Source organism: Rhipicephalus sanguineus, unplaced genomic scaffold, assembly GCF_013339695.2.
Source record: "Rhipicephalus sanguineus isolate Rsan-2018 unplaced genomic scaffold, BIME_Rsan_1.4 Seq1108, whole genome shotgun sequence".
NCBI classification, from domain to species: Eukaryota; Metazoa; Arthropoda; class Arachnida; order Ixodida; family Ixodidae; genus Rhipicephalus; species Rhipicephalus sanguineus.
In genome coordinates this window covers 56,618-76,976 of record NW_023614337.1, presented here as the reverse complement: position 1 = coordinate 76,976, position 20,359 = coordinate 56,618, and the positions used below count along the sequence as shown (strand labels likewise).

The 20,359-nt window shown below is 45.4% G+C and overlaps 1 protein-coding gene across 6 annotated transcripts in view; it reads left to right on the top strand.

The window, feature by feature from the left end:
• LOC119376164 (putative Polycomb group protein ASXL2) overlaps positions 1–20,359 on the top strand; it is a 58,728-nt gene that overhangs the window by 21,726 nt on the left and 16,643 nt on the right. For all 6 annotated transcript variants that reach the window (XM_037646085.2, XM_037646084.2, XM_037646089.2 and 3 more), the window contains 7 exons: positions 4,075–4,181; positions 4,362–4,395; positions 6,978–7,057; positions 8,102–8,385; positions 12,688–12,817; positions 14,402–14,522; positions 18,610–18,836. In XM_037646085.2, the coding sequence (XP_037502013.1) occupies positions 4,075–4,181; positions 4,362–4,395; positions 6,978–7,057; positions 8,102–8,385; positions 12,688–12,817; positions 14,402–14,522; positions 18,610–18,836 (983 nt within the window). The remainder of the gene's footprint in view (positions 1–4,074; positions 4,182–4,361; positions 4,396–6,977; positions 7,058–8,101; positions 8,386–12,687; positions 12,818–14,401; positions 14,523–18,609; positions 18,837–20,359) is intronic.

Genomic DNA, 20,359 nt, shown 5'->3' with positions numbered 1-20,359 from the left:
GACCGCTAAGTGCGCCACACAGACGCATTGCCTTCGCGGACGAAACCAGCTCGCCATTGCCGCGCCCGTGTGCGGTCAGGAACAAAGTGTGCATCACGAACCTTTTCATGATAAATGCGTGCGTACGATACAGCAACAGTACAGTGACGGCGTCAGCTTAGTTGGCGATGTGCTGCACACAACTAGAAACGATCGGCTTCACACGGCAGCAAATACTGCGTATCGGCGGAGATTCGGTGATGTGTGTACGCATCGTTTATACATGCACACGCGCATCGGAGAAAGCCGGACGAGTCGTCCGCTCTTCAGCCACAGTGTTTTCCGCGTCACCGTTTCCAAACGCTCCATGCAAGAGAGCCGTAATCCATCCCGCGCTTTGCTGGTACCAGCGGCGCTCATCACGAGATGCAGTAAGCGGCGTTCGCGGCAGGTACCGATCGAATGTATTTGCGAGAGCCTGGGCGCGCACCTAAATGCCTGATAATTGTACTGGGAGGCATTAAAGCTATTTCGGACGTGGCTGTGGCGATTTGACCGCTTGAGCGGAATAAAAGCGCATGAATTCGTTTTTTCGGACTGCCCGATTTTTCGGACGATTTCGCGGTCCCTAGGTAGTCCGAAAAATCGGATGTTGACTGTATATCGAACGGTATTTTTACCCGCCATCGGATGTATCGAACACCGCGCGAGCTGGAAGGCGTGCTTCGGCACTCGCTGCGCCTCGCGATCTTTGCGGCACTGCGCCTCCACTGACACCCGATACGCTCGAAAAACGTGAGGGCGAGAGGGCTCAGACTGTACTCCTGTTTGGCGCATTCTCCAACTCGTGGAACGGCTTTTTTCTTTCTTTTTTTTTTCTCTTTCTCTCTTTCTCATGCTTTCTCCTCATTACCGTCGGCTCGGAGAGCCGACGGTAATGACATTGCTATGGGGAACGGTAGGGAATGACATTGCTATGGGGAACGGACATTGCTATGGGGAACGACGGTAATTGACATTGCTATGGGGAACGGCGCACGCGGTTCAAAGGTTCCGTTTTCGCCGAACTGCGCTTCGCCCGGCGCCCTGCTTCGCTCACGCGGTCGCGTCTCAGTAGTAGTTTCAGTAATGCGTACTGCCGCGTGTGTTTTGCACACTCGTGAATGTCGCTATGACAGAAAGTTCGACAAAATGCTGCAGGCATGTGATGTTGCTGGATGCCCGAATGGTGCACGCTGCCAGTACACGCTGCCGCACAGTAAAGGTGGGCAACGTTGGGCATGGCAACAGTGACGTGGGAAATATTGCTTTCAGGCGGGTGATTTGAAGTGCGCTAACGCGATGCGGACCACTAAAACGTGATTTTATTTCAAAATAAGCACTTCCTTGGCACAAAAGTAGCACTACGAGATTTCTGGACCTCTATTTCAACAATCAACGTTGACTTAATATTTGCCTTTAGTGTCCCTTTAACAGCAAGGCTGTTAAAGCTGGCCGTTAAATGTCGACCCTGCCGCAAAACTATCATCATCATGAACGGGTACGTGCCACAGAATTTGGGCGAATCCCACTACTCACCGCTACAGCGTGGTCTGTAATAACCCTGATTGTTGAGAGAATGAGTCCAGAGAGCTCTAGAGAGAGAGAGAGAGACAGAGAGAAAGATACAAAGAAAGAGAAAATTTCTTGCCGAGAAAAAATTCTTGAGGCAGGATTGAAACCCGCGTACCTTCGATCTGAAGGCGAGCGTCCTAACCATATGGCTATCCAGGCATGCTAGCAGAGCATAGTATAGCCTTGTATAGTATAGTGTAGCAAGGGTATGAAAGGGAAGTGAGCATGAGGAGGAGAGATGTCACGGGGAGGAGGGAAAGGAGGAGGGGAGAGATAGTAAAGCATAGCACAGAAAGAATGAGAGAAAGAAATGCAGAAAGAAAAAAATGACAGGGAACATCAACGAAAGAGAGAGAAAGAAGTAGAGAGAGAGAAAAAGAAGATAGAAAGAGGGAGCAACCATCGCGTCGTCTAGCTAAGTACAGCTTAATTGCTGACAACCCTTACGATAAGCATCTTCAGTTAACTGCTCGGTAGTGCATGTGGCCTAGTGCAGTTGCATGCGTACTGCACACACGAGAACATAAACGCGCCGCACCGCCATTTGTGCTACCGCTTTGTGGGACACCGCTAAGTGCTCGAACCCTTTCATGACAAATGCGTGCGTACGATTCAGCAACAGTACAGTGACCTTGTCGGCTTAGTTGGCGATGTGCTGCACACAGCTAGAAACGATCGGCTTCACACGGCAGCAAATCCTGCGTATCGGCGGAGATTCGGCGATGTGTGTGCGCATCGTTTACGTGCACACACGCTGTTGTATTTCTCTTTTTGTTTCATTTATTCTTGTTGAACGTCACGTGCGCGGTCCGGACGCTTTCCCGGAAAGGCGTCTGGAACTCCTCGTCTGCCGGCATCGAACCGTGAGACCGCGCCCCACCTCCGCCAACATATAGCCTCGGCGGGGCAACCTTTGACCGCGGTGTTGATGGAAGAAGTGCAGTGCGTCGCTCCGCGTGTGTTGTGCTTGTGAGGGGGGTGTGCGGTTACGTCGGCGGGGGGGGACGGACTACGTGCCTGCGTGCACGAGAGAGACGCTCATAAGATCTTGTAGAGAGCGGACGTGTGTCCAAACGCTAAGATGTTTCTTACTCTTTCTTTGTTTTATCTCTAAGAATATAAGTTTTTTTCAATTCTAACCAAATTTGAGTTTTGTCTTTCTTCAATCGTTCACACACGTATTGGGGAAAGGCAGACGAGTCGTCCACTCTTCCGCCACAGTCTTTGTGTTCCGTGTCATCATTTCCAAATGCTCCATGCGAGAGAGCCGTAATCTATTCCGTGCTTTGCTGGTATCAGCGACGCTTATCACGAGGTGCAAATTTGCAAGTGGCAGTTTGCACGTAGTATAGTGGGGTTTGCGGCAGGTACCGAATGTATTTGCGAGAGCCTGGGTGCACACCAAAATGCCTGATAAGTGTACTGGGAGGCATTAAAGCTATTTTGTTCGTGGCTAAGCTTTTTTTACTTGCAATGCAAACAATCTTGAACATAGTACTGATTTCTTTTTATGTATTCTTTTATGTTATTCAGTCTACAAAAGTTAGTGTTCATGGACTACATGCAGAAGTGTAGTAAAAAAGTGCGTGCTTCAGTTCCGTAGCCTTGGCTGTGCTGCCACAGAAAGTTGTCGCCAGGTATAGACATGTCGGTCAACGGGGAGTATGTGCGACTTAGTGCAAACATTAAAAAAAATTTTTGCAGCTTCTTTTCGTATGACAGCCTTGTACTGTAGAGGTTGTATGAACAGGAATAAGGTGCCTCAGACAGGCAGGCTGATGCTTCGATAGGTGGACCAATCTTTGTCAGAGTCAACTTGTCATCCTTTGCATTTTAGTTTTAAAAGGGTTGGTGTGATGTCGATGACTGAATCTTTTAAAAGCTAAACACCAAGGATGACAAGGCATCCTCGACAAAGACAGGTCGACCTTTTCTCTACATATTGTCACGTGGTTGTGACGGTGAAAAACCAAACAGAAAAGATTGAATTGTTTATTGGCTGAACTTGTGCCCGGCAAAAGGAATGTACAAGCAAGTAACACTTGCAGTACAGTGATAGTGGTGATCATGACCGTCAGTCATTGATTATCTGTTCGGTGGTGAAAAATGTTGGCATTTAGACATGCATGCCTGAACATTATAGCGTTATCACTGTTGCTCGTGTTAGTTTCAGAATAATCTCCACTACTTGCATTGTGCGTGCAATCTTTTGTTAAATTTCGAAAACAATCATGAAGGTTCTCTACATTCTAACGTGGCCCACGCCATAGCGCTTGTAGTTTCAGCCACTGACACACGGCCATGATGGGGAGAGGACAAATATATGCGTAACAGTATTGAAAAACATTGTTTTCAGCATGTAGATTTTAGTGGTAAAGAAGAAACTAATTTTTGCATGGTGGTGGGATTTTTATTACTACTCAAAAAGCAGTTAAATGAGAAACCACTTTTTTCTTTTCTTTTTCATCCTGGGCGTTTCAGCATCTCGAAGCTCAGCTCGCGTTGCTGCAAAGTGCAATGCGCAATTGGTGGCTAACGACCGTCCCCAGACGACACGCGAAATTCTTGCGTCCTTACCTGGTGTCAAGGTAGGTACCATACCTGTTGTTAATTGTCCAAGATCTACTTGTCAGTGCATTTAGATGGCCTTCGTGAGCTGTCAATACTCTGCCCTGTACCACATTTTTGTTGTCTAATCTACTAGCACTTTGTAGCTGCATCTGTCCTAAATGTGTTCAGTAACATGTCTTATGTGTTGCTCTGTGCAGCCTCACAAACGTTCGTCACGGAAGCTCAGCATGAGTGAGTATGGCTTCATCTGTTGGCATTGCCTTGCTGGTGATCAGTTTTGATTACCGTAATATCCCGAGCAATTCCCCCCCCCCTCCCTTTCCGCATTTTCTTTTTTTTTTTCAACCTGTTATTCGCTACAGAATCCTGCAGCAGTGGTTTCTAGGAGTCGAAGTTCTGAGAATCTTTAGGTGTATGCACGATTTCTTAGTACTTTTACAGTGCGGTGCCTCGGGGTCGCATTCTGAGTTGTCCCAAATTGTTGGAACATTTGAAGAATGTCTTTTCCTCCTTGTCATAACACATAATTTCACACGAGGATTCCCTCCGGTTCAGTCAATACAGTAAATGCATGCATATTCAATAAAGCATCTCATTAGAAGCACTGGTGTGCATTCTTCTTTGAGGATCATCTGTCACCATCTTGAATTTTGGTTCGCAAACGAACAAGGGCCCCCTCTCCAAATCTTGTCCAATTATCTTTCACCATGCGGGGGGCGGGGCTTGCTCGGGATTTTACGGTAAAGTTTAAGGGGGGATCCTGCTTTAGAAACATATTTCTTTATTCTTGAGCGGATTTTTTATGAAACTTTCACAGCTTATGTAAATCTATGTGCCAATTTCAAATATGTAATTATTCTTGTAGTACAATATGCAGTTTCTAAGGTATCAAACATTTCGTGTGCCTTGTTAGGAGCAAAATTTGCTTCTAGACATTGAGAATTAGAAAGCAAAATGACATATCGCTGTAACCTCGAACGATAACTGTGTAAAGTGAAATGAGAATGCATCTTCTAACCCGATTTGAACAAAAGTTGTGGTATGCTGAACTTTCGTGAGTGAAATCTCAACTTGATACGTACTCGCTCGCAAATGTTCCACGTACCGCAAATTTTGTTCAAGTGGGCTAAGTGTCCCTTTAACAACACCTTATGTTTGTACCAACACAGTAGACTCTCGATAAATGGCTAAACAGAACTGCTGCTTAAATGGAACAACTGCACCTAATATAATTGGTTTCGTACTTGGATTTAGTGTGCCTGTTTATCTCTCAGTAAACGGAGCTCCTGTTAAATGGAACACATTTTCCTGGTCCCGTCAGGTTCCATTTAACGTGAGTCTACTGTACAGGCGAGCCCGACTATATTGAACCCGTTTATATCAAATTATCCCGTATATCGAACAATTTCTAAACACTGTAAATTTACATTGAATATATAGCAAAAGTTACTGTTACATCGAACGAAAATAGCAATGACAACCGATATATCAAACTCCATGTGCCTCAAAAGTGCCCCAGCAAGTTGGCTTTCCCTTGCGGTGGCGGGAAAACTGCCGGCGCCACCCTAGAAAAAGTGGTTTAGACCCAGCTGTGCACGGGCGAACACCCCCCTGCAAAGAATGATCCTGGCCTGCTCGCAGCGCTTACAGCCAATCAGAGGCCGTCGTGCTTTCTCCGAGGCGCAGATAGCGCGGTGGTGGTACAAGTGAGCACCATTTTTTCTTTCTTTATGCTTGCGTGCCTGCTGCTGCCTCTTTTCCTCGAGTCCTCATTCAGCGTGGTCCGTGCTGGTGGTGTTGCCTGTTGGCGCTCTGTGAACTTTCTTGGCACGCTGTCGTCATGGCTTGTGCAAAGAGGCAGAATTTGCCATTTGCCGCGAAACTCGAAAACATAAATCTGGTCGAGCGCGGTGAGAAGTCAGACATCGCCGCCGCATACCAGATTCCAAGGAGCACCTTGAGTACTATCCTGAAGAACAAGGCAGACATCAGGGCCAAGTCGGAGAAAAGGCCAGGTGCCCGCGGCGCCCGACGTGTGCGCACTGCTGTGTACGAAGATGTTGAAGTGGCCGTTTACAAATGGTTTGTGGACGTTCGGTCGCGAAGCATCCCGGTGTCCGGCCCTATGATCGAGCAGAAAGCCAAGGACTTTGCTTTCTTGCTTGGCAGGAACGATTTCCAAGGCAATTCCGGCTGGCTCCGATGACAGCACTGAAGACACCGCAGGTGTTTCCGCTGAAGTTTGGAGCAAGCTGGCAGAGTTCCCGGGTGCTAGCGACGGATCGACATTCGATGAGTTCGTCAGTGCGGACGATGATGTCGCCATCGTGGGCCAGCTACAAGATGAGGACTACGTTGCAGACGTCGTGCCGACCACGAGCCAAAGCGACAGCAATAAGGAAATTGACGATGGCCCGTTGCCTACGTACATCCTGCGAAGTGATTAGTGCACTTGTGTTGGTCCGGCGCTATTGCGTGAATATGGAAGGTTGCAGCCTCAGCTGCTCCGACTGTTGGACAACGTGGAGGCGTGCGTGCTGTCGCAGGCAGCGAAGTTGTTGAAACAGAAGAAAATCCAGGACTATTTTGTTCCAAAGTAGGGCACTCAAGTAAGCCACCATATTGATAAAGTACTTTTCTTATTGGTATGTGCCTTTGTGTCATCAAATCTTATAGCGGGCCTATATCGAATTATGCCATATATCGAACTAATAAACGTTTTTTGGCGAGTTCGATATACCCGGGTTTGACTGTACATCGTTGTCATCTGCTGGGTAGATCAGTGTTGGTGAAAGTTTGTTCCACTTATGCAGCTGCTCAGATTGCGGAGACCCGGAGAGGCTTAGTGGACCTAGAAACACCCGATTCCATATTGGTCAACACTAACATCAAGGTGAGTGAATGCTTCTAATTTGAAAGCTAGGTGTGTTGGCCCCCTTGCAACCTTGTAGTGTGTGGAGACGGGTTGGCACAAGGCTTGCTCTATGAGCACACTTGGGGAAGGACGTGACCAAGGAGGTAGGGTGCATCCCGATGACGTATGCTAGCGCTGTGATGCGACGTTTGCATGGAGAAACACAGTAAAGCACAGTTTACACGGGAAATTATGTTTGGCGCGTTACCTGTGTCTCTATGTTACCGCTGACCGGCACCTCCTGAAAATTGAACTGACTTGGGGCCAGCACCACAATGTGCTAGCTGGGGCATGAGGTGCCAATTTGTTATGCTTATATCATAACTGAAATCGGTTTTGAGCTATCTGTTGTAGTTTATGAGTTACAACACTTGATAGACTCTCACTGTCATCCCAAAATTAATTACTTAATTAACAATAAGTTCCTCAAGATTTTTGCATAATTGTATTCACTGGGGCCTGTTCTGTGCCGTAAATGTATTGTTTGAATTTTTTAATGTTCAAATAAGCACACAACAAAATTTAGAAGTCTCCTGTACATATTGTCTCATTAACAGCTTTTACAAAAAACCGATTAATAAAGATCTGTATGATGTGCAGGCAAATGAGGACAGCTTTGGCACTCATCATTGTTTCAGGATTTAAGTGCATAAAACGAAATGGTTATATTTTATTTGTTGTGAAATGGCACAGGGATGACTGACAGCAACTGCACAAAAATATGAAAGCTGAGAAAATAGAGCTCAAAGAAAATGGACCTCAAAGCTAAGAAAACTGCTGATGAAAGCTGGTTTTATTTTTTGTAGAAGAAATGCAGCATTGTGGCTGCATTGAGCTCGGATCTCTCCTATTTACAATGATGCCCATATGGCAGCACTACCTTTTTTGGATAGAGCCTAATGAAGTAGACTTTTCATTTGGCTTCATCTTTTTGAACCTGACTGAGCCATTTGGGCAGAAAATAAGAGGAGAAATAAATGTTGCAGCAACTTGTCCCTGAAGCGGCTGCACTCGTACTTGCAGGACCTACTGACTCGACATACTATGGCGTCTCTGCCGACATCGTACCAGTGCCGCCTGGCCAGCCTGCTTCCAGCGGTAGATTGTTGGCAGGACGCGGGCACAGTGCGCCTGAGCAGCAGTGCTCTGAGCAATGAGTTCTTTGCCCGTGCCTGCCAGGAATGGCGGGAGCGGCTGGCCGATGGCGAGCTTACCCACGAGAGCCAGGTGCGGCTGCGAGCCGAACAGGACCGGGCCAGCCTTGATCCCTGGAAAGGGCGCCACTTTGAGCACGTCTGGGGACACAGGTCAGTGCTTGGCTGCTGGCATCAGACATCTGGTGCATTGATGTCTGTCATGAGATGCAGGCCACCCTTGGGCTATTGTCCTGCATTGATTCATTTAGTGGGTCTGGAAAACACTGGAGTTATGACAGGTACTATAGAGTAGGGCTGTAGATTGTGATCAGTGGGCCCTGTATACAGTAAGACCTCTGGGATACGAATCTTGCGGGGCCACGAGAAATACAGTCGGAACACGGATATATCGAACCCACATATATAGAATTATCGGCTATATCGAACTCTTACATTATCCCCTTGAAAATCCCCTGTAAAAAATATAGAAATTCGCATGTTTATATCGAACTGTATTTTTACCCGCCATCGGATATATCGAACACCGCGCGAGCTGAAGGCGCATGTCGGCACTCGCTGCGCCCTGCGACCTTCGCGGCACCGTGCCTCCGCCGACACCCAAAACGCTCGAAAAACGTGAGGGCGAGAGGGCTCGGACTGTACTCCTGCTGGGCGCATTCTCTAACTTGTGGAACGGCTCTTTTTTTTTCTTTTTTTCTTTCTCTTTCTCCTACGCTCTCCGCGTTACCGTCGGCTCTGAGAGCAGGAACGAAGGAGCAGGCGGCCTCCTCCTTTCGCCTTTTCTTTGTTTGTTTTTTTGTTGTTGCTGTTTTGTGAGTTTTGAACAGCCAACCACAGCCCGTGCCTTTCGTATTTGCTCAGCCAACCACAGCTCGCGCCTTCCGTACATCGCTGCTGCCCTCGCAGGTAGCCCCGGCGCCCGGGTAGCCATCGCCACCATCGCGACAGATCACGAGCGCTTTGTTGGCGGAGTCCACTTCCGTAGTTGTCGCATACCACCGCGTTCCTCTTTTGCGTGCGTGCTGTGTGAGCTGTGCAAAGGCGCTGCGGACTACTTGAATTTTCGACTTCTCGTGTAGCAATGGCCAGCGTCAAGACGTGCAAGAACCTTGACCTTGCGATGAATTTGAAAGCCATACAGCGTGTTGAGGCGGGCGAAGAAAGTTCGGCGGTGGCGGACAACATCGGGATACCACAGAGCACGCTGAACACCTTGTTGAAGAACAAGGCAGATATCAAGGCAAAGGCGGCAGAGCAGCGAACGTCGGGAGCCTGTCATGTGCGCGCTCCTGCCCACGGGAAAGTAGAACAGGTACTCTATGCATGGGCACCGAGCTGAAGGTTGACTTGCTTGGTGCCATTCAAATGATGACGGGCGCCTGGCAAGACGTGAAGACGGACACTGTGGCCAACCGCTTCCGGAAGGCAGGCTTCGTGACGGCGGAACTTGCGGAAACTAGTGAAGACTTTGACGACGAGCGCACAGATGACGCCTTTCGCGAGTTGTCGTCCCTCATCATGGCTGCCGTACCACCCGAAGTGGAAGCGGACTGCAATGTTCAGGCTGTTGCGAGCCTCGCTGACGAGAACATTGTAGCTGCGGTCGCAGGGACCCAGGATGCCCAGGCCGATAGCTCTAGTGGCGACGAAGATTGTCCGGATGAGGCGGCGGCTACACGAGCGTACTCCGCCGCTGAAGTGGCGGCAGCGTTCGGCTTGATTCGCCGTTGTTGCGGCGACAAGGAGGGAACCGGGCTGTCGCACCTGGACAGCCTCGATAAGATCGAGGCCAGCGTCTTCAACTTCATTTCGAAGACAAAGAAGCAGGCCAAGATAAGCGATTTTCTTTCACGCAAATAAAACATTCTGTTGCATCGTGTGTGCAGAATTAGTTGTCATTCTTGAATACGCCGATTGTAGGTGATCGTCTGCCACTGGTAAGGTCTCGGGACCTGTATTTTTTTATATGGAATTTTTCATATATCGAACTAATTAGCGATCCCCTTCGAGTTCGATATATCCGTGTTCGACTGTATTCGTATCACCTGAAATTCATGTCACCAGAAAACATGGTAAACTGGTATGCAACAAACGAGAGGGGGCGTACGTTTTCATGTATGTTGTTTTTCAGGATTGTAACAGCTTCATAGACAGGCATGAATGATTGTCAGTAAAGTAGTGATGCGAAACTATTGGCAAGTCGACTATCGATAGCATCGACAGTTTTGTTTGAACTATTGATAGTGTAAAGAAACTATCGATAGTGCAATCGACAGTACAGTCGGTAGTATTATTACCAACATTACTATAATCACTATACTGTGAACAATTATGCTGTTGCTGGCCGGCGATATTGCCAAAAAGCAGTTGCGATAGCCTCCTATCAGCAATACTTGGTTTACTTACTTTGTGAGCAATTTTTTCGCGAAATAAAAATGATTTCAGCAGTGAAAATGCAGGAATATATCCATCAATAAATTCAAATTCAAAAGCAACCACTAACACCTTACAATTAACAAACCTAGTTCTTGATATTTTTATTTTGAAATCACAAAATGCAATACAAATTTGAAGCCACACAGTACTGTCAAATGTAACAATCTCGTTTCCTGTACAGCTGAACAATTCAATTTAATGTCGTGACAGCCAAGAATTCTGGTGAAGGAGTGCAAGCATGTCAACTTTCTTGACCTTCAGCCTGCTTCTCCTGTTCCGCACACTTGGGGAACCAAGTTTATGCTGCAATGAGTTCATGCGGTTGATTTTGTATTATGGGTAGTACTGTCAAACTTTAGTAGGGTACGCGTTTGGGCTGGCGCTAGTCATAAAATAACAAACTCGAACTAACTGGAAACTAACTAACACACTGGAAGGGGCACTAGAAAGAAAAACAATTTTTCTATTATCACTAAATTACTATTTTGCAATTCCTAAATCACCACACTTGCCGGGCCAAGACTCTTGGTAAGTGAGAAAACGCGCAAAAAGATAAAATGCGGGTGGCGACGCCCCCTTGAAATTCGCACAGCAGTTGCCGTGACATCTTAGATTCTGACGGCGTCTAATGAGGCCTACGTAGTTCCTAATCTCTAAAAATGAAGTACATTGACATCTGCGGGGGCCATAGACTTAACATACCGAGTGTCAGGAAATTTTGTAGAGCCAATGTCCCCAATGTCGACAACAAATACAGTTTGAAATCAGTGACGTCACGCTCGGAGTTTTGGAATGAAATTTAAGAAATGGAATTTTTACCTTCATTTTCTCGTCTGATAATAAGCTTATGATGGCAAAATGATTGACATTCGAATTCTTAGAGTACACTTTATCAGTTTAAAACGATTCAGTGCTTCACTATAGTGTCCATTTAAGAACCGAACAATGTCCAAGCCCGGCCCGACCCAAGCCCGCCACCTCGAACTCGGGCCCGGCTCTAAGCTCGGAGCTTCAGGCCCGAGCCCGGCCCTGGCCCACCGTGAAAACTACTTTATCCGGCACGGCCCAGGTTTCCGGGTAGGCCGGAGCCCGTGCAGTGCTCTAGGGTGAGTGCACTGAAGAAAAGTTGTGTAGTTGTGAGTGCACTCGGAAAGCAAAACCAAGTCCCAAACCTACAATAATCATACATCTTATTGGCAACGAAACGGGAGTGGTTTTTGCGAGTGTCCAAAACTGGAAACTCAACCACAGCGGCATCGTTTGTGTTAGTCAGCGAAAGGTGTAGTCGCTTACCGGGGAGCAATAAACAACATAGTAACAAATCCGTCATTTTTTGAAACATTCTAAACCAGAAAGCCATCAGTTTTGCGGGCGCAATAAGCGGGAACTGGCCGAAGGACGAAACCGAAACTAGCCAGCACACCGTTGTAGTAGAGCATAAAAAAGAAACAGAGAGGCATTTGTGCTAGAAAAAGCGCATGCAAAGCAAGAGAAATAATCGAAAAAGGCACACGTTTAAACATACTGGCAATTACATACACGTACGGACGTTTTGGTGGCTGTTAGGTGGTGCCGTACATGTACAGCGTGAGCCCTCAAAAGGTTAAGGGACCAAATGTGCGGTGACTCATGACAGCTAGTAGCCCCTTCCTAATCTTTGTACGCTTTTCTGCATGACGCTGGAGTACTGCGGCAAAAGTGACTGAAGCGCTCCGCTTGCGATAGATGAAGGCCAGAAAATTTTATAACCAGTCCTTTGTTGTTATTTTCATTTTTGGTGGGGTTGGAGCTGTTTTGCAGGAGTTTATGGCCATTTCGGCGCAATCAGCAAGTTTACTCGAAGCCGGCCCTAGTGGATTGTGTGCGTACACTAAAGCAATGCAAGTCCTTTAACAACACCTGCATTAGGCGCAAACATAAGCAGACACCACTGACAACTTTGTGGGAACAACCTTGTGTTTTTGCGAGTTTAATAAGCACTTGGTATCCAGAGAAAAGCATTTTGGTTGGTCACAGGTTACCCTCTGAAGAGCGTGTGGCTTCCCTGAACTTGGCCACTGGCATACCCTTGGCGGCACCCCTGGCCAACCGCAGAGCAGGGCGACCGCTACGCAGGCCTCACAGACCCGGAAACAGTACTAGCCCTGTAAGTAGGGGGACAATCGCGGAACGATGCCTTTTCCGATGCCAATGCTTTTCATGCTTTTCAAGGTTTGCCAGTGGTCAGAGCATCGGTCCATCCGCGTTATCAACGCGATTAGCCAGCCGCGAGTGATGGATGATTAGAATGGCATAGAATAAGGCACAAAGCATCGCTCTGCAATAGCACCCTAGGACTGTGTAACACATCAAATTTTGCCATAATGCTGCACTTGCCATTCTGATATGTTTTGCATGAAAGATTGTGCGATACAAAACTCTAGTAGGTTTATGCCTTCCTTTTTCATGTTTACACTTAAGTCACTAAAATGTTGTAATGCATCCTTTTAGCATTTTCTTATTGAGGTGAGGTGGTGTCGAATAGCAGATCACACAGACTCGAAGCTGTTTTAGTTGTCGACGTAGACTGTCTGCATTGCTGAGCAGAACTATATGGATGTACATTTTAGTGATGACTGATTTTGTCAGCAGTAGTAAGAGCTAAACCGCTGTATCTAAATTTGACAGTCGATCACACGAGCATAGTCTTGCGAGGATGTTCCTAGAAAGAAGGTTCACCGATGTTTTGTTGAGTTGAAGAGGGCTCAACTTCGCTTCCGTTCGCTGCCGCTCTCTCTTCGATGCCTCGCTGGGACTGGCAGCAATGGGCACCTCAGGGTGCCACCTACGTACCAGCAATCAGCCTCTGGCAATGCTTCCTCCAGTCAATCTACATCACCTGGGCAAATGAAGCCATCATTTTCAGAAGAGGAAGAAGGGGGCTCTGGTACTGGGAGACATGTGCAATCGTTGGTGGCAACGTGTGAGTTTCTCCGCGATGCGTAGATCACTGTGACAGTTGTGCATGTTGAAATTGTGAACATGTGCGCTACACTCCACACATTTCGTGTGCCATCTTCAGAAAATTGTGTTAGGGGCTCTTAAATTTTTGTATTGAAAGCATTTATTCGCTCATTTCTGATGTGGAACCACGAATATCTGGTAATGCACCCATGACCTCCTTGCCCACAAAGCTTGATATCGTAATACCGTGCAGTTTGCTTGCAGCAATACTTGGAAAACTTGAAAACTGTCTTTAGATATGGACCAGCCTTGAAACCTGTCTTTCAGGATGGCTTTCCATTTGAACAAAAGCAACTCTTTATTTTCCTAATATCCTGCGAAAGTTCCTTGTCAAAAGAGTGCGCAATGAATGCTTACTCCATTGGAGCTTCTTTACTCAACCCACGGCTGTGTCAGTGTCACAGTTCCTGAAAAAATATGTGAAAATAATGCGGTCATGATGTTGGCAGCGTGCAGGAAATTTCCAGCTGTACAGTTTATTTCGTGGCTATATTTCATTATTACATTTGAATGTTGTCAGCGTACTGTCTGTAAGTAATTCTTTTATGTTGAACTTATAATAATAAACTGGACTGAGCTGAAGGACCGCTTGTATGAAGCATTAGATTACAAAGAGGGCGGTATGTTCAAATGCTTGTAGTAACTGGCTTGAGCGGTGCAGTCTTGTAACTGTCAGGAGAATGTTGTGCCACCAACTGCATTAGGTATTTTGGACATCACACCTCAGGTATCGAGGAATCGGTGTGGCCATCCAGTTCGAGGCAATTCTCTCAAGCGGCCCACGAATGCAGCTCGTGTGAAGGACGAGTCCTTGGCTAAGCGGTTCAAAGAGCTCCCTGCTGACGCTGGTAAGAAAGCGCCTTGTACACAGCAAGAGCTTTTTATGGGATTCTGACTTCGTTGGATGTACAGTAGAACCCCCCTAACAAGTTTTTCACTGGAGTTTGAAAACAGCACCAACAACAAAAAACAAATGCAGCAGCCAGAAAACGTATAGCACAAACATGCAGTCTAGAATTGGAAAAAAATGCTACTAAATAAAAAAATGGATGCATTGCACACCGCTTGACCTTGGAAGAATTTATTCTTCAGTATGTGGCCCCTTTCACTGCCGTTTTTTTTTTTATTGTACCACACTCCTTGCTGTTTTCTTTTTCTTTTTTTCCCTCCATGTTATGTGGAAATTTTGTGCTGGTAATGCAGTAGGATGCTCTTCAGGACATGTTGACATTTTTGTTGAGGATTATCTCATCAAATGAAAAGTTGTACTCATTGAATTCTTTACAGATTGAGATGAAGCTTGCCAATTTTATGTATATTTGTGTGCAGATTTCAAATGTGCAATTATTTTTCTAGTACAATGTGTAGTTATTAAAATATCATCAATTACATGTCCTTTTTGGGAGCAAAAGTTTCCCTAAACTGAGAGATTTACAAAGTAAATTAGCACGTCGGAATAATCTGCAATGAGAACCGTATGCAAGAAAACAAGAGTGGATGTTCTAAACCCATTCGAACAAAATTTCTGGTATATTGAACATTCATGAGTGAGTCTGCAATAACCCTTTGAGGGTCGAATTTTTTCTCGAAATCTAGTAGAAAAATGTGTAATTTTTTTATTGCTGAAATAAATTCTTCAGACGATCTATTTCAGAAAAGATTGTCTAAAATTTTTTTTAGTGACCGTAAAGTGACAAAAAGTCATTTTGTTACATACACATGGTTTATTCGTAGTAAAATCAAGCAGAATCCAAAAAAAAAAAAGAACTTCAAAATTTTTTTATAAATAAAAATTATGCATTGTATTAAACATAGCTCACAGACATACAAAAATAAGTGCACCAGAGTACTTTTACGGTTGAAAATGTTCGTGCTCTAACACTAAAAACTTTTCAGCGTGTGATAGTCCTTGAAGCATGGCTCCACACAGAGTGATTTGTTGCACTCCACACACATGTAGCGCGTCTGAACTCGTCAGAAATCCTCATCTGACAAACTGAAATCTAATGAATCACATTCTGATTGGGCACTTGGGGAATAGTCCGCATCAGAAGAATTGCTGCTCGACTCACCGGCAGCAGAGCACCCAGTGCACACTTCCATAGTGTATGCGAACTGCATCAATGAGCGCACAGAAGAAAACTATGGTTGTGCGCCCTTCCGGAAAGCAAAATGAGTGAAAAAGCTACAGTAATCCTTCGTCTTATCGCCAACAAGACGTAGTTAGTTTTTCCGAGACCCCAAAACAGGAAACGCATTCACGGTGGCTTCATTTGTGTAATTTGGTGCCGCACGGAAGCAGATGTAATCGCGTCCCGGGGAGAAATATACCACTGAGTAACAAGCGATCACCCTCTGAGAGATTAAAAACCAAACAGCCATCAGCTTTGCGGGTGCAAGAAGAGAAAACCACCCGAAGGACAAAACTGAAACCAGCCGGACCGCGTGCGCGCGTTCTGATATGCAACTGAAAGCCACCACGCCGCTTTGGAAAGCAAAAAAAAAAAAAGTGGAGATACATTGGCGCATGAAAAAAATTCCACGTATTCCTGAAGCGTGGCAGCAGAAAAAGGCGCGTGTTTTAAAAATAAATACTATGCCTTACATGTACGGCGAAAACCCTCAAGGGGTTAAGCTGGGATTTCAGTGCTCCAAAACTCGCCTTTTGATGCTACAAAGCTGCTTCAAAACAGCATTATTCCTGCTCCGTGAGCTGCTCCAAAAGACTGAAGCCTGTTTCCACCCCTGTAGGTTGTTTGTTTTACAGGTTGTCCAAGGTTATTTTACAGGCTTCGGTAGAAAACTTGAGAGCTTATGAGCAATCGTTTGGAGCATTTAGGTTAGTGTTGCAGTGAACATCTCTGGGAGAAGAGGCTTAGTGAAGGTTTAGGTTTAAAAGCAGTATCTCGAGAATGCTGCCCCAATTGGTATCCAAGTGCAAAAAAATGAGCTGGCATGGCTTTATTGGTTTGTGGGGGGCACTGTATTAATTGCTGCATGGTGAAGGTAACTGCTGCATTAGTCTAGAAAAGCCACATATCAATGATAGCTGATCCGCACAACATACAGGTGATTTGCAACTACACCTCGGAGAAGATGGCAGATGCATCTGGCATTGCGAGTTCACGATGTGTTTCAAATATGCCCTGTTGATTAGATCAAGAAAACAGTCTTTCTCTGGCCAGTACATCCTTGTAGTACTTTTGTTGTTAATTAAGAAGGCACTAGCAATAAATGCAAAAAAGGAGAAAAAAAAAGAATGCACATTCTGCAATACTGTTTCAGCATGGTCAGAAAACGCGGTCTATTGGTAATCGAGGCTTCTGGGAACATGTGAGCCAAACATTATAGCGCAGCATGCGGCCTGGAATTTACAATTAATTCTCAAAGTCGACTAGAAATCGCTCGCTCTTCTCTCGACAAATGATGCCACAAACCGAAATGACCGTGCCAGAAACATAAAGCCCACGGCCATTGGCTGATTTGAGCATCGTGAGCTGCATTGTTACCATGGCCACCACGGGATGCTGCCACGTGCCCACGCTCTCGATCAGACTGAAAGTAAGCTGTGCATTCAAAGAAAACAAAAAAGTGTTCAAGGTCATGATGCGCGCTGACAAACAGACGTAGCTTCTTGCCCCATTGTTGTCCCTCCCCCTGCGTAGGTTTCAGTGCGCTCACTGGTACGAAAAGTGAGAGAAAGTGCTTAAAGCGTGCGGCAAATGCCTGTAACTCCGCTTGTACTTGACGGATTCTGAAAATTTTTGTGGCAGATGATTTCTGAGGCAATTAACTCCTTTAATGAAGTCATTCGATGGTTACGTGGAAAAGTGTTGCAGGGCCTTCAATTTTTCAATTTATTTTTTTTTCTGCAAACCTGAGACCATGTTTTAAGTCATGGTGAAATATTAGACCAAAATAAGCAGTAGAAGTAGAAAAAAAAAGCATTTTACTACTGTGCTGTCATCAGAAACTATGAGAAAATTGGGCTTTAGAAAATGCAAATCTGCAGTTTTCCCTTGACACAGTGCCACCATATTGGCGTCGTCATAAAGAAGACAGATAGGGCTCAAGATAGCCACAAAGCTGCATTTCTCCAATGAAAAATAAAACCACCTTCCTTCCGAGTTCCATTTTCTTAGTTTTCAGCTCCATTTCCTTCGAGCTCCATTTTCTCAGCTTTCATTTTTTTGAACAGCTGCTGTCAGTCATCCCTGTGCCATTTCACAGCAAATAAAGATATCGCCATTTCGTTTTCTGCGCTTAGATCCTGAGACATTGGTGAGTGCTGTAAAGCCGTCCTTGTTTGTCTGCACATCATACAGATTTATATAACTGGCTTTTTGCAAAAGTTTTTAGTCAAACACTATGTACAGGAAATTTCAAAAAATTGCTTGTGTGCTTATTTGGATATTAAAAAAGAAACCAATAGCTTTAGAAACCAAAATCTTGATGAACTTATGTCTACTTCATTAAGCGATTTTGGGATGGCAATGAGAGTCTTTCAAGTGTTGTAACTGAAAAACTACAACAGATAGCTCAAAACCAATTTCAGTTATGACATCAGCACAACGTATCACATCTGCATGCCAAATTTCATCGCTTTATCTCTATAAATAACCAAGCTAGTTTTCATTGCCACGTCCCCCCTTAATAGGTGGCCACTTTGTGCAGCTGGGAAAACAGAAAAATCTAACAAAGCAATGTGTACTTACTGTAAAACTTCCCAAGTTTCAGTTGTCATTATTTACATTGCATCTTTTGAGTGAATGATGGCAGTGCTGTGAAGATTTCTAGATAATCAAGTTTATCTGGATAATCGTGCATGAACAAGATTAAATGGCAGCTGGGCAGATGGTGATACAGGCTAGAGGGACAATGCTTCCTGAAGACCCTAATGGGACTTCAATCTCTTTCTCACTACTTTGTGAACAGCTCTCAGCACGATGCCACAAGAGAGGTTAGAGGACGAGCCTGCGGATGCCACCCAGCTGACGTTACAGCAGATATCGCATGCTGAAGCCGAGAAGGGCGACCAAGAGGCAGTGTTGACTGTTGATGTCATTGAGGATCCTTGCCCTCTTGGCCTGTCAACAATGGAAGAAGTGGTGCAAGAAGAAACTCCCTCACTGTTTCCCGAATCTGATGAATCGTCACTCCAGGTAACAGCACTTCTGCTCCCTACACTCTGCAGATGGTCTGTCCCGTCTGGGGAGTATTTTTGTCCCCCAACAATAATCCTCATTTGCCGTGCTTGCATTTCCTTTCTCGAAAACTCAGCGCTGACCACTTGCCTATCGAAAGTGAGCTGTCACGACGCTCACAGTGTACATGCTGTTTGTGACCGGGTGAACAATGTTGAAGCAAGGAAAGGCATGCAAGATATAAGTAGACTCTCAATAAACGAAAATCTCTTAAATGAAATTGCTGCTTAAATGGAACAACTGCCTCTAACATGATTGGTTTTGTGCTTGAATTCTGCACCCCTTTTCATCTCTCAGTAAACGAAACTCCTGTTAAATGAAACATATTTTCATGGTCCATTCAGCTTTCGTTTAACAGGAGTCTACTGTAGATGATAATTTTTTGTTGGGGGACAAAAAGACACCCGCAAAGGATATAACTGTTTTGAGTGTGAAACCTCAATACGTACCTGCCGGGAACGCGGCATAGCTATGCACCAAACAGTAGTACGCATTAACCACCAAATACAAATTTGCATTCCTGACGTGCGCCACCACCGCTAACAAAGGAATGAAATACAGTGGCCACAGCAAATATTCCCCTAAAGTATCCACCTCAAAGCCCTTTCTTTCTGTTTGCCAAAGTGCAGAAAAGATTCTGGAACTCTTGCATGACTGTCCGATAGTGCGTGGTGGCGACACCAAGGAGAATTTTGAAACTATTATAAGGTCCGGAATACGCAGAAACTGACATAGCGACAGAATTGACAGTGCAGTCAACTGCCGATTTTTCGGATGTTTTCGCGGCACCGTCACAACCTCCATAGACGTCACTGTTAAGAACGTCTGAAATTTTGGAAGCTGAAACTCTTCGGTGTCCGATTTTTTGGACTTTCTGCTCAAATCGAAAGTCCGAAACAGCAATAATTGAAGCCCCCACCTCTGCCGCGTCTTCATCTCGTAGGTTCAAACCAGCGCTTTCGTGAGTTGAGCTGTTTGCGGCCGCAGCAGAATCCGAAAGTCAGCTTTGCCGCAATGCATAAATGGTATGGGGTGAAGCAGACTGAAAATTTAAAGGGGGCCACTATCATGGTGCAGTGTGGCGATCTCTACGGATAAGCACTGAAAATGCGCAGAGGCATACGGCGGCAGTCGGCAAACGCGTCAGTACGACTTAAGGGGAGATGTGGGTCCTGAAAAATTTTTTTTATTAATTGTCTGAATTGAATGAAACTTAATACACTTATTCAGTTTTTCTGCAGATTCCAAATATTTAAGTAGATTTTCGATAGCTGCATTAGAACAGAAAATGTTATATTTATATAATACACAATTTGCACATTTCTTACGGGGCTTCTTGGCAATTTCACTATGTCAAACACAAAAACAAAGTATGTATCCAGATTGCCAGAGAGCTGGTCTAGCCGATGATGCTAATTTCATTGTTTGCAACAAACTTCAAATGTGAAATAAATGGATACAAACAGTGAAAAAGTTTTGCC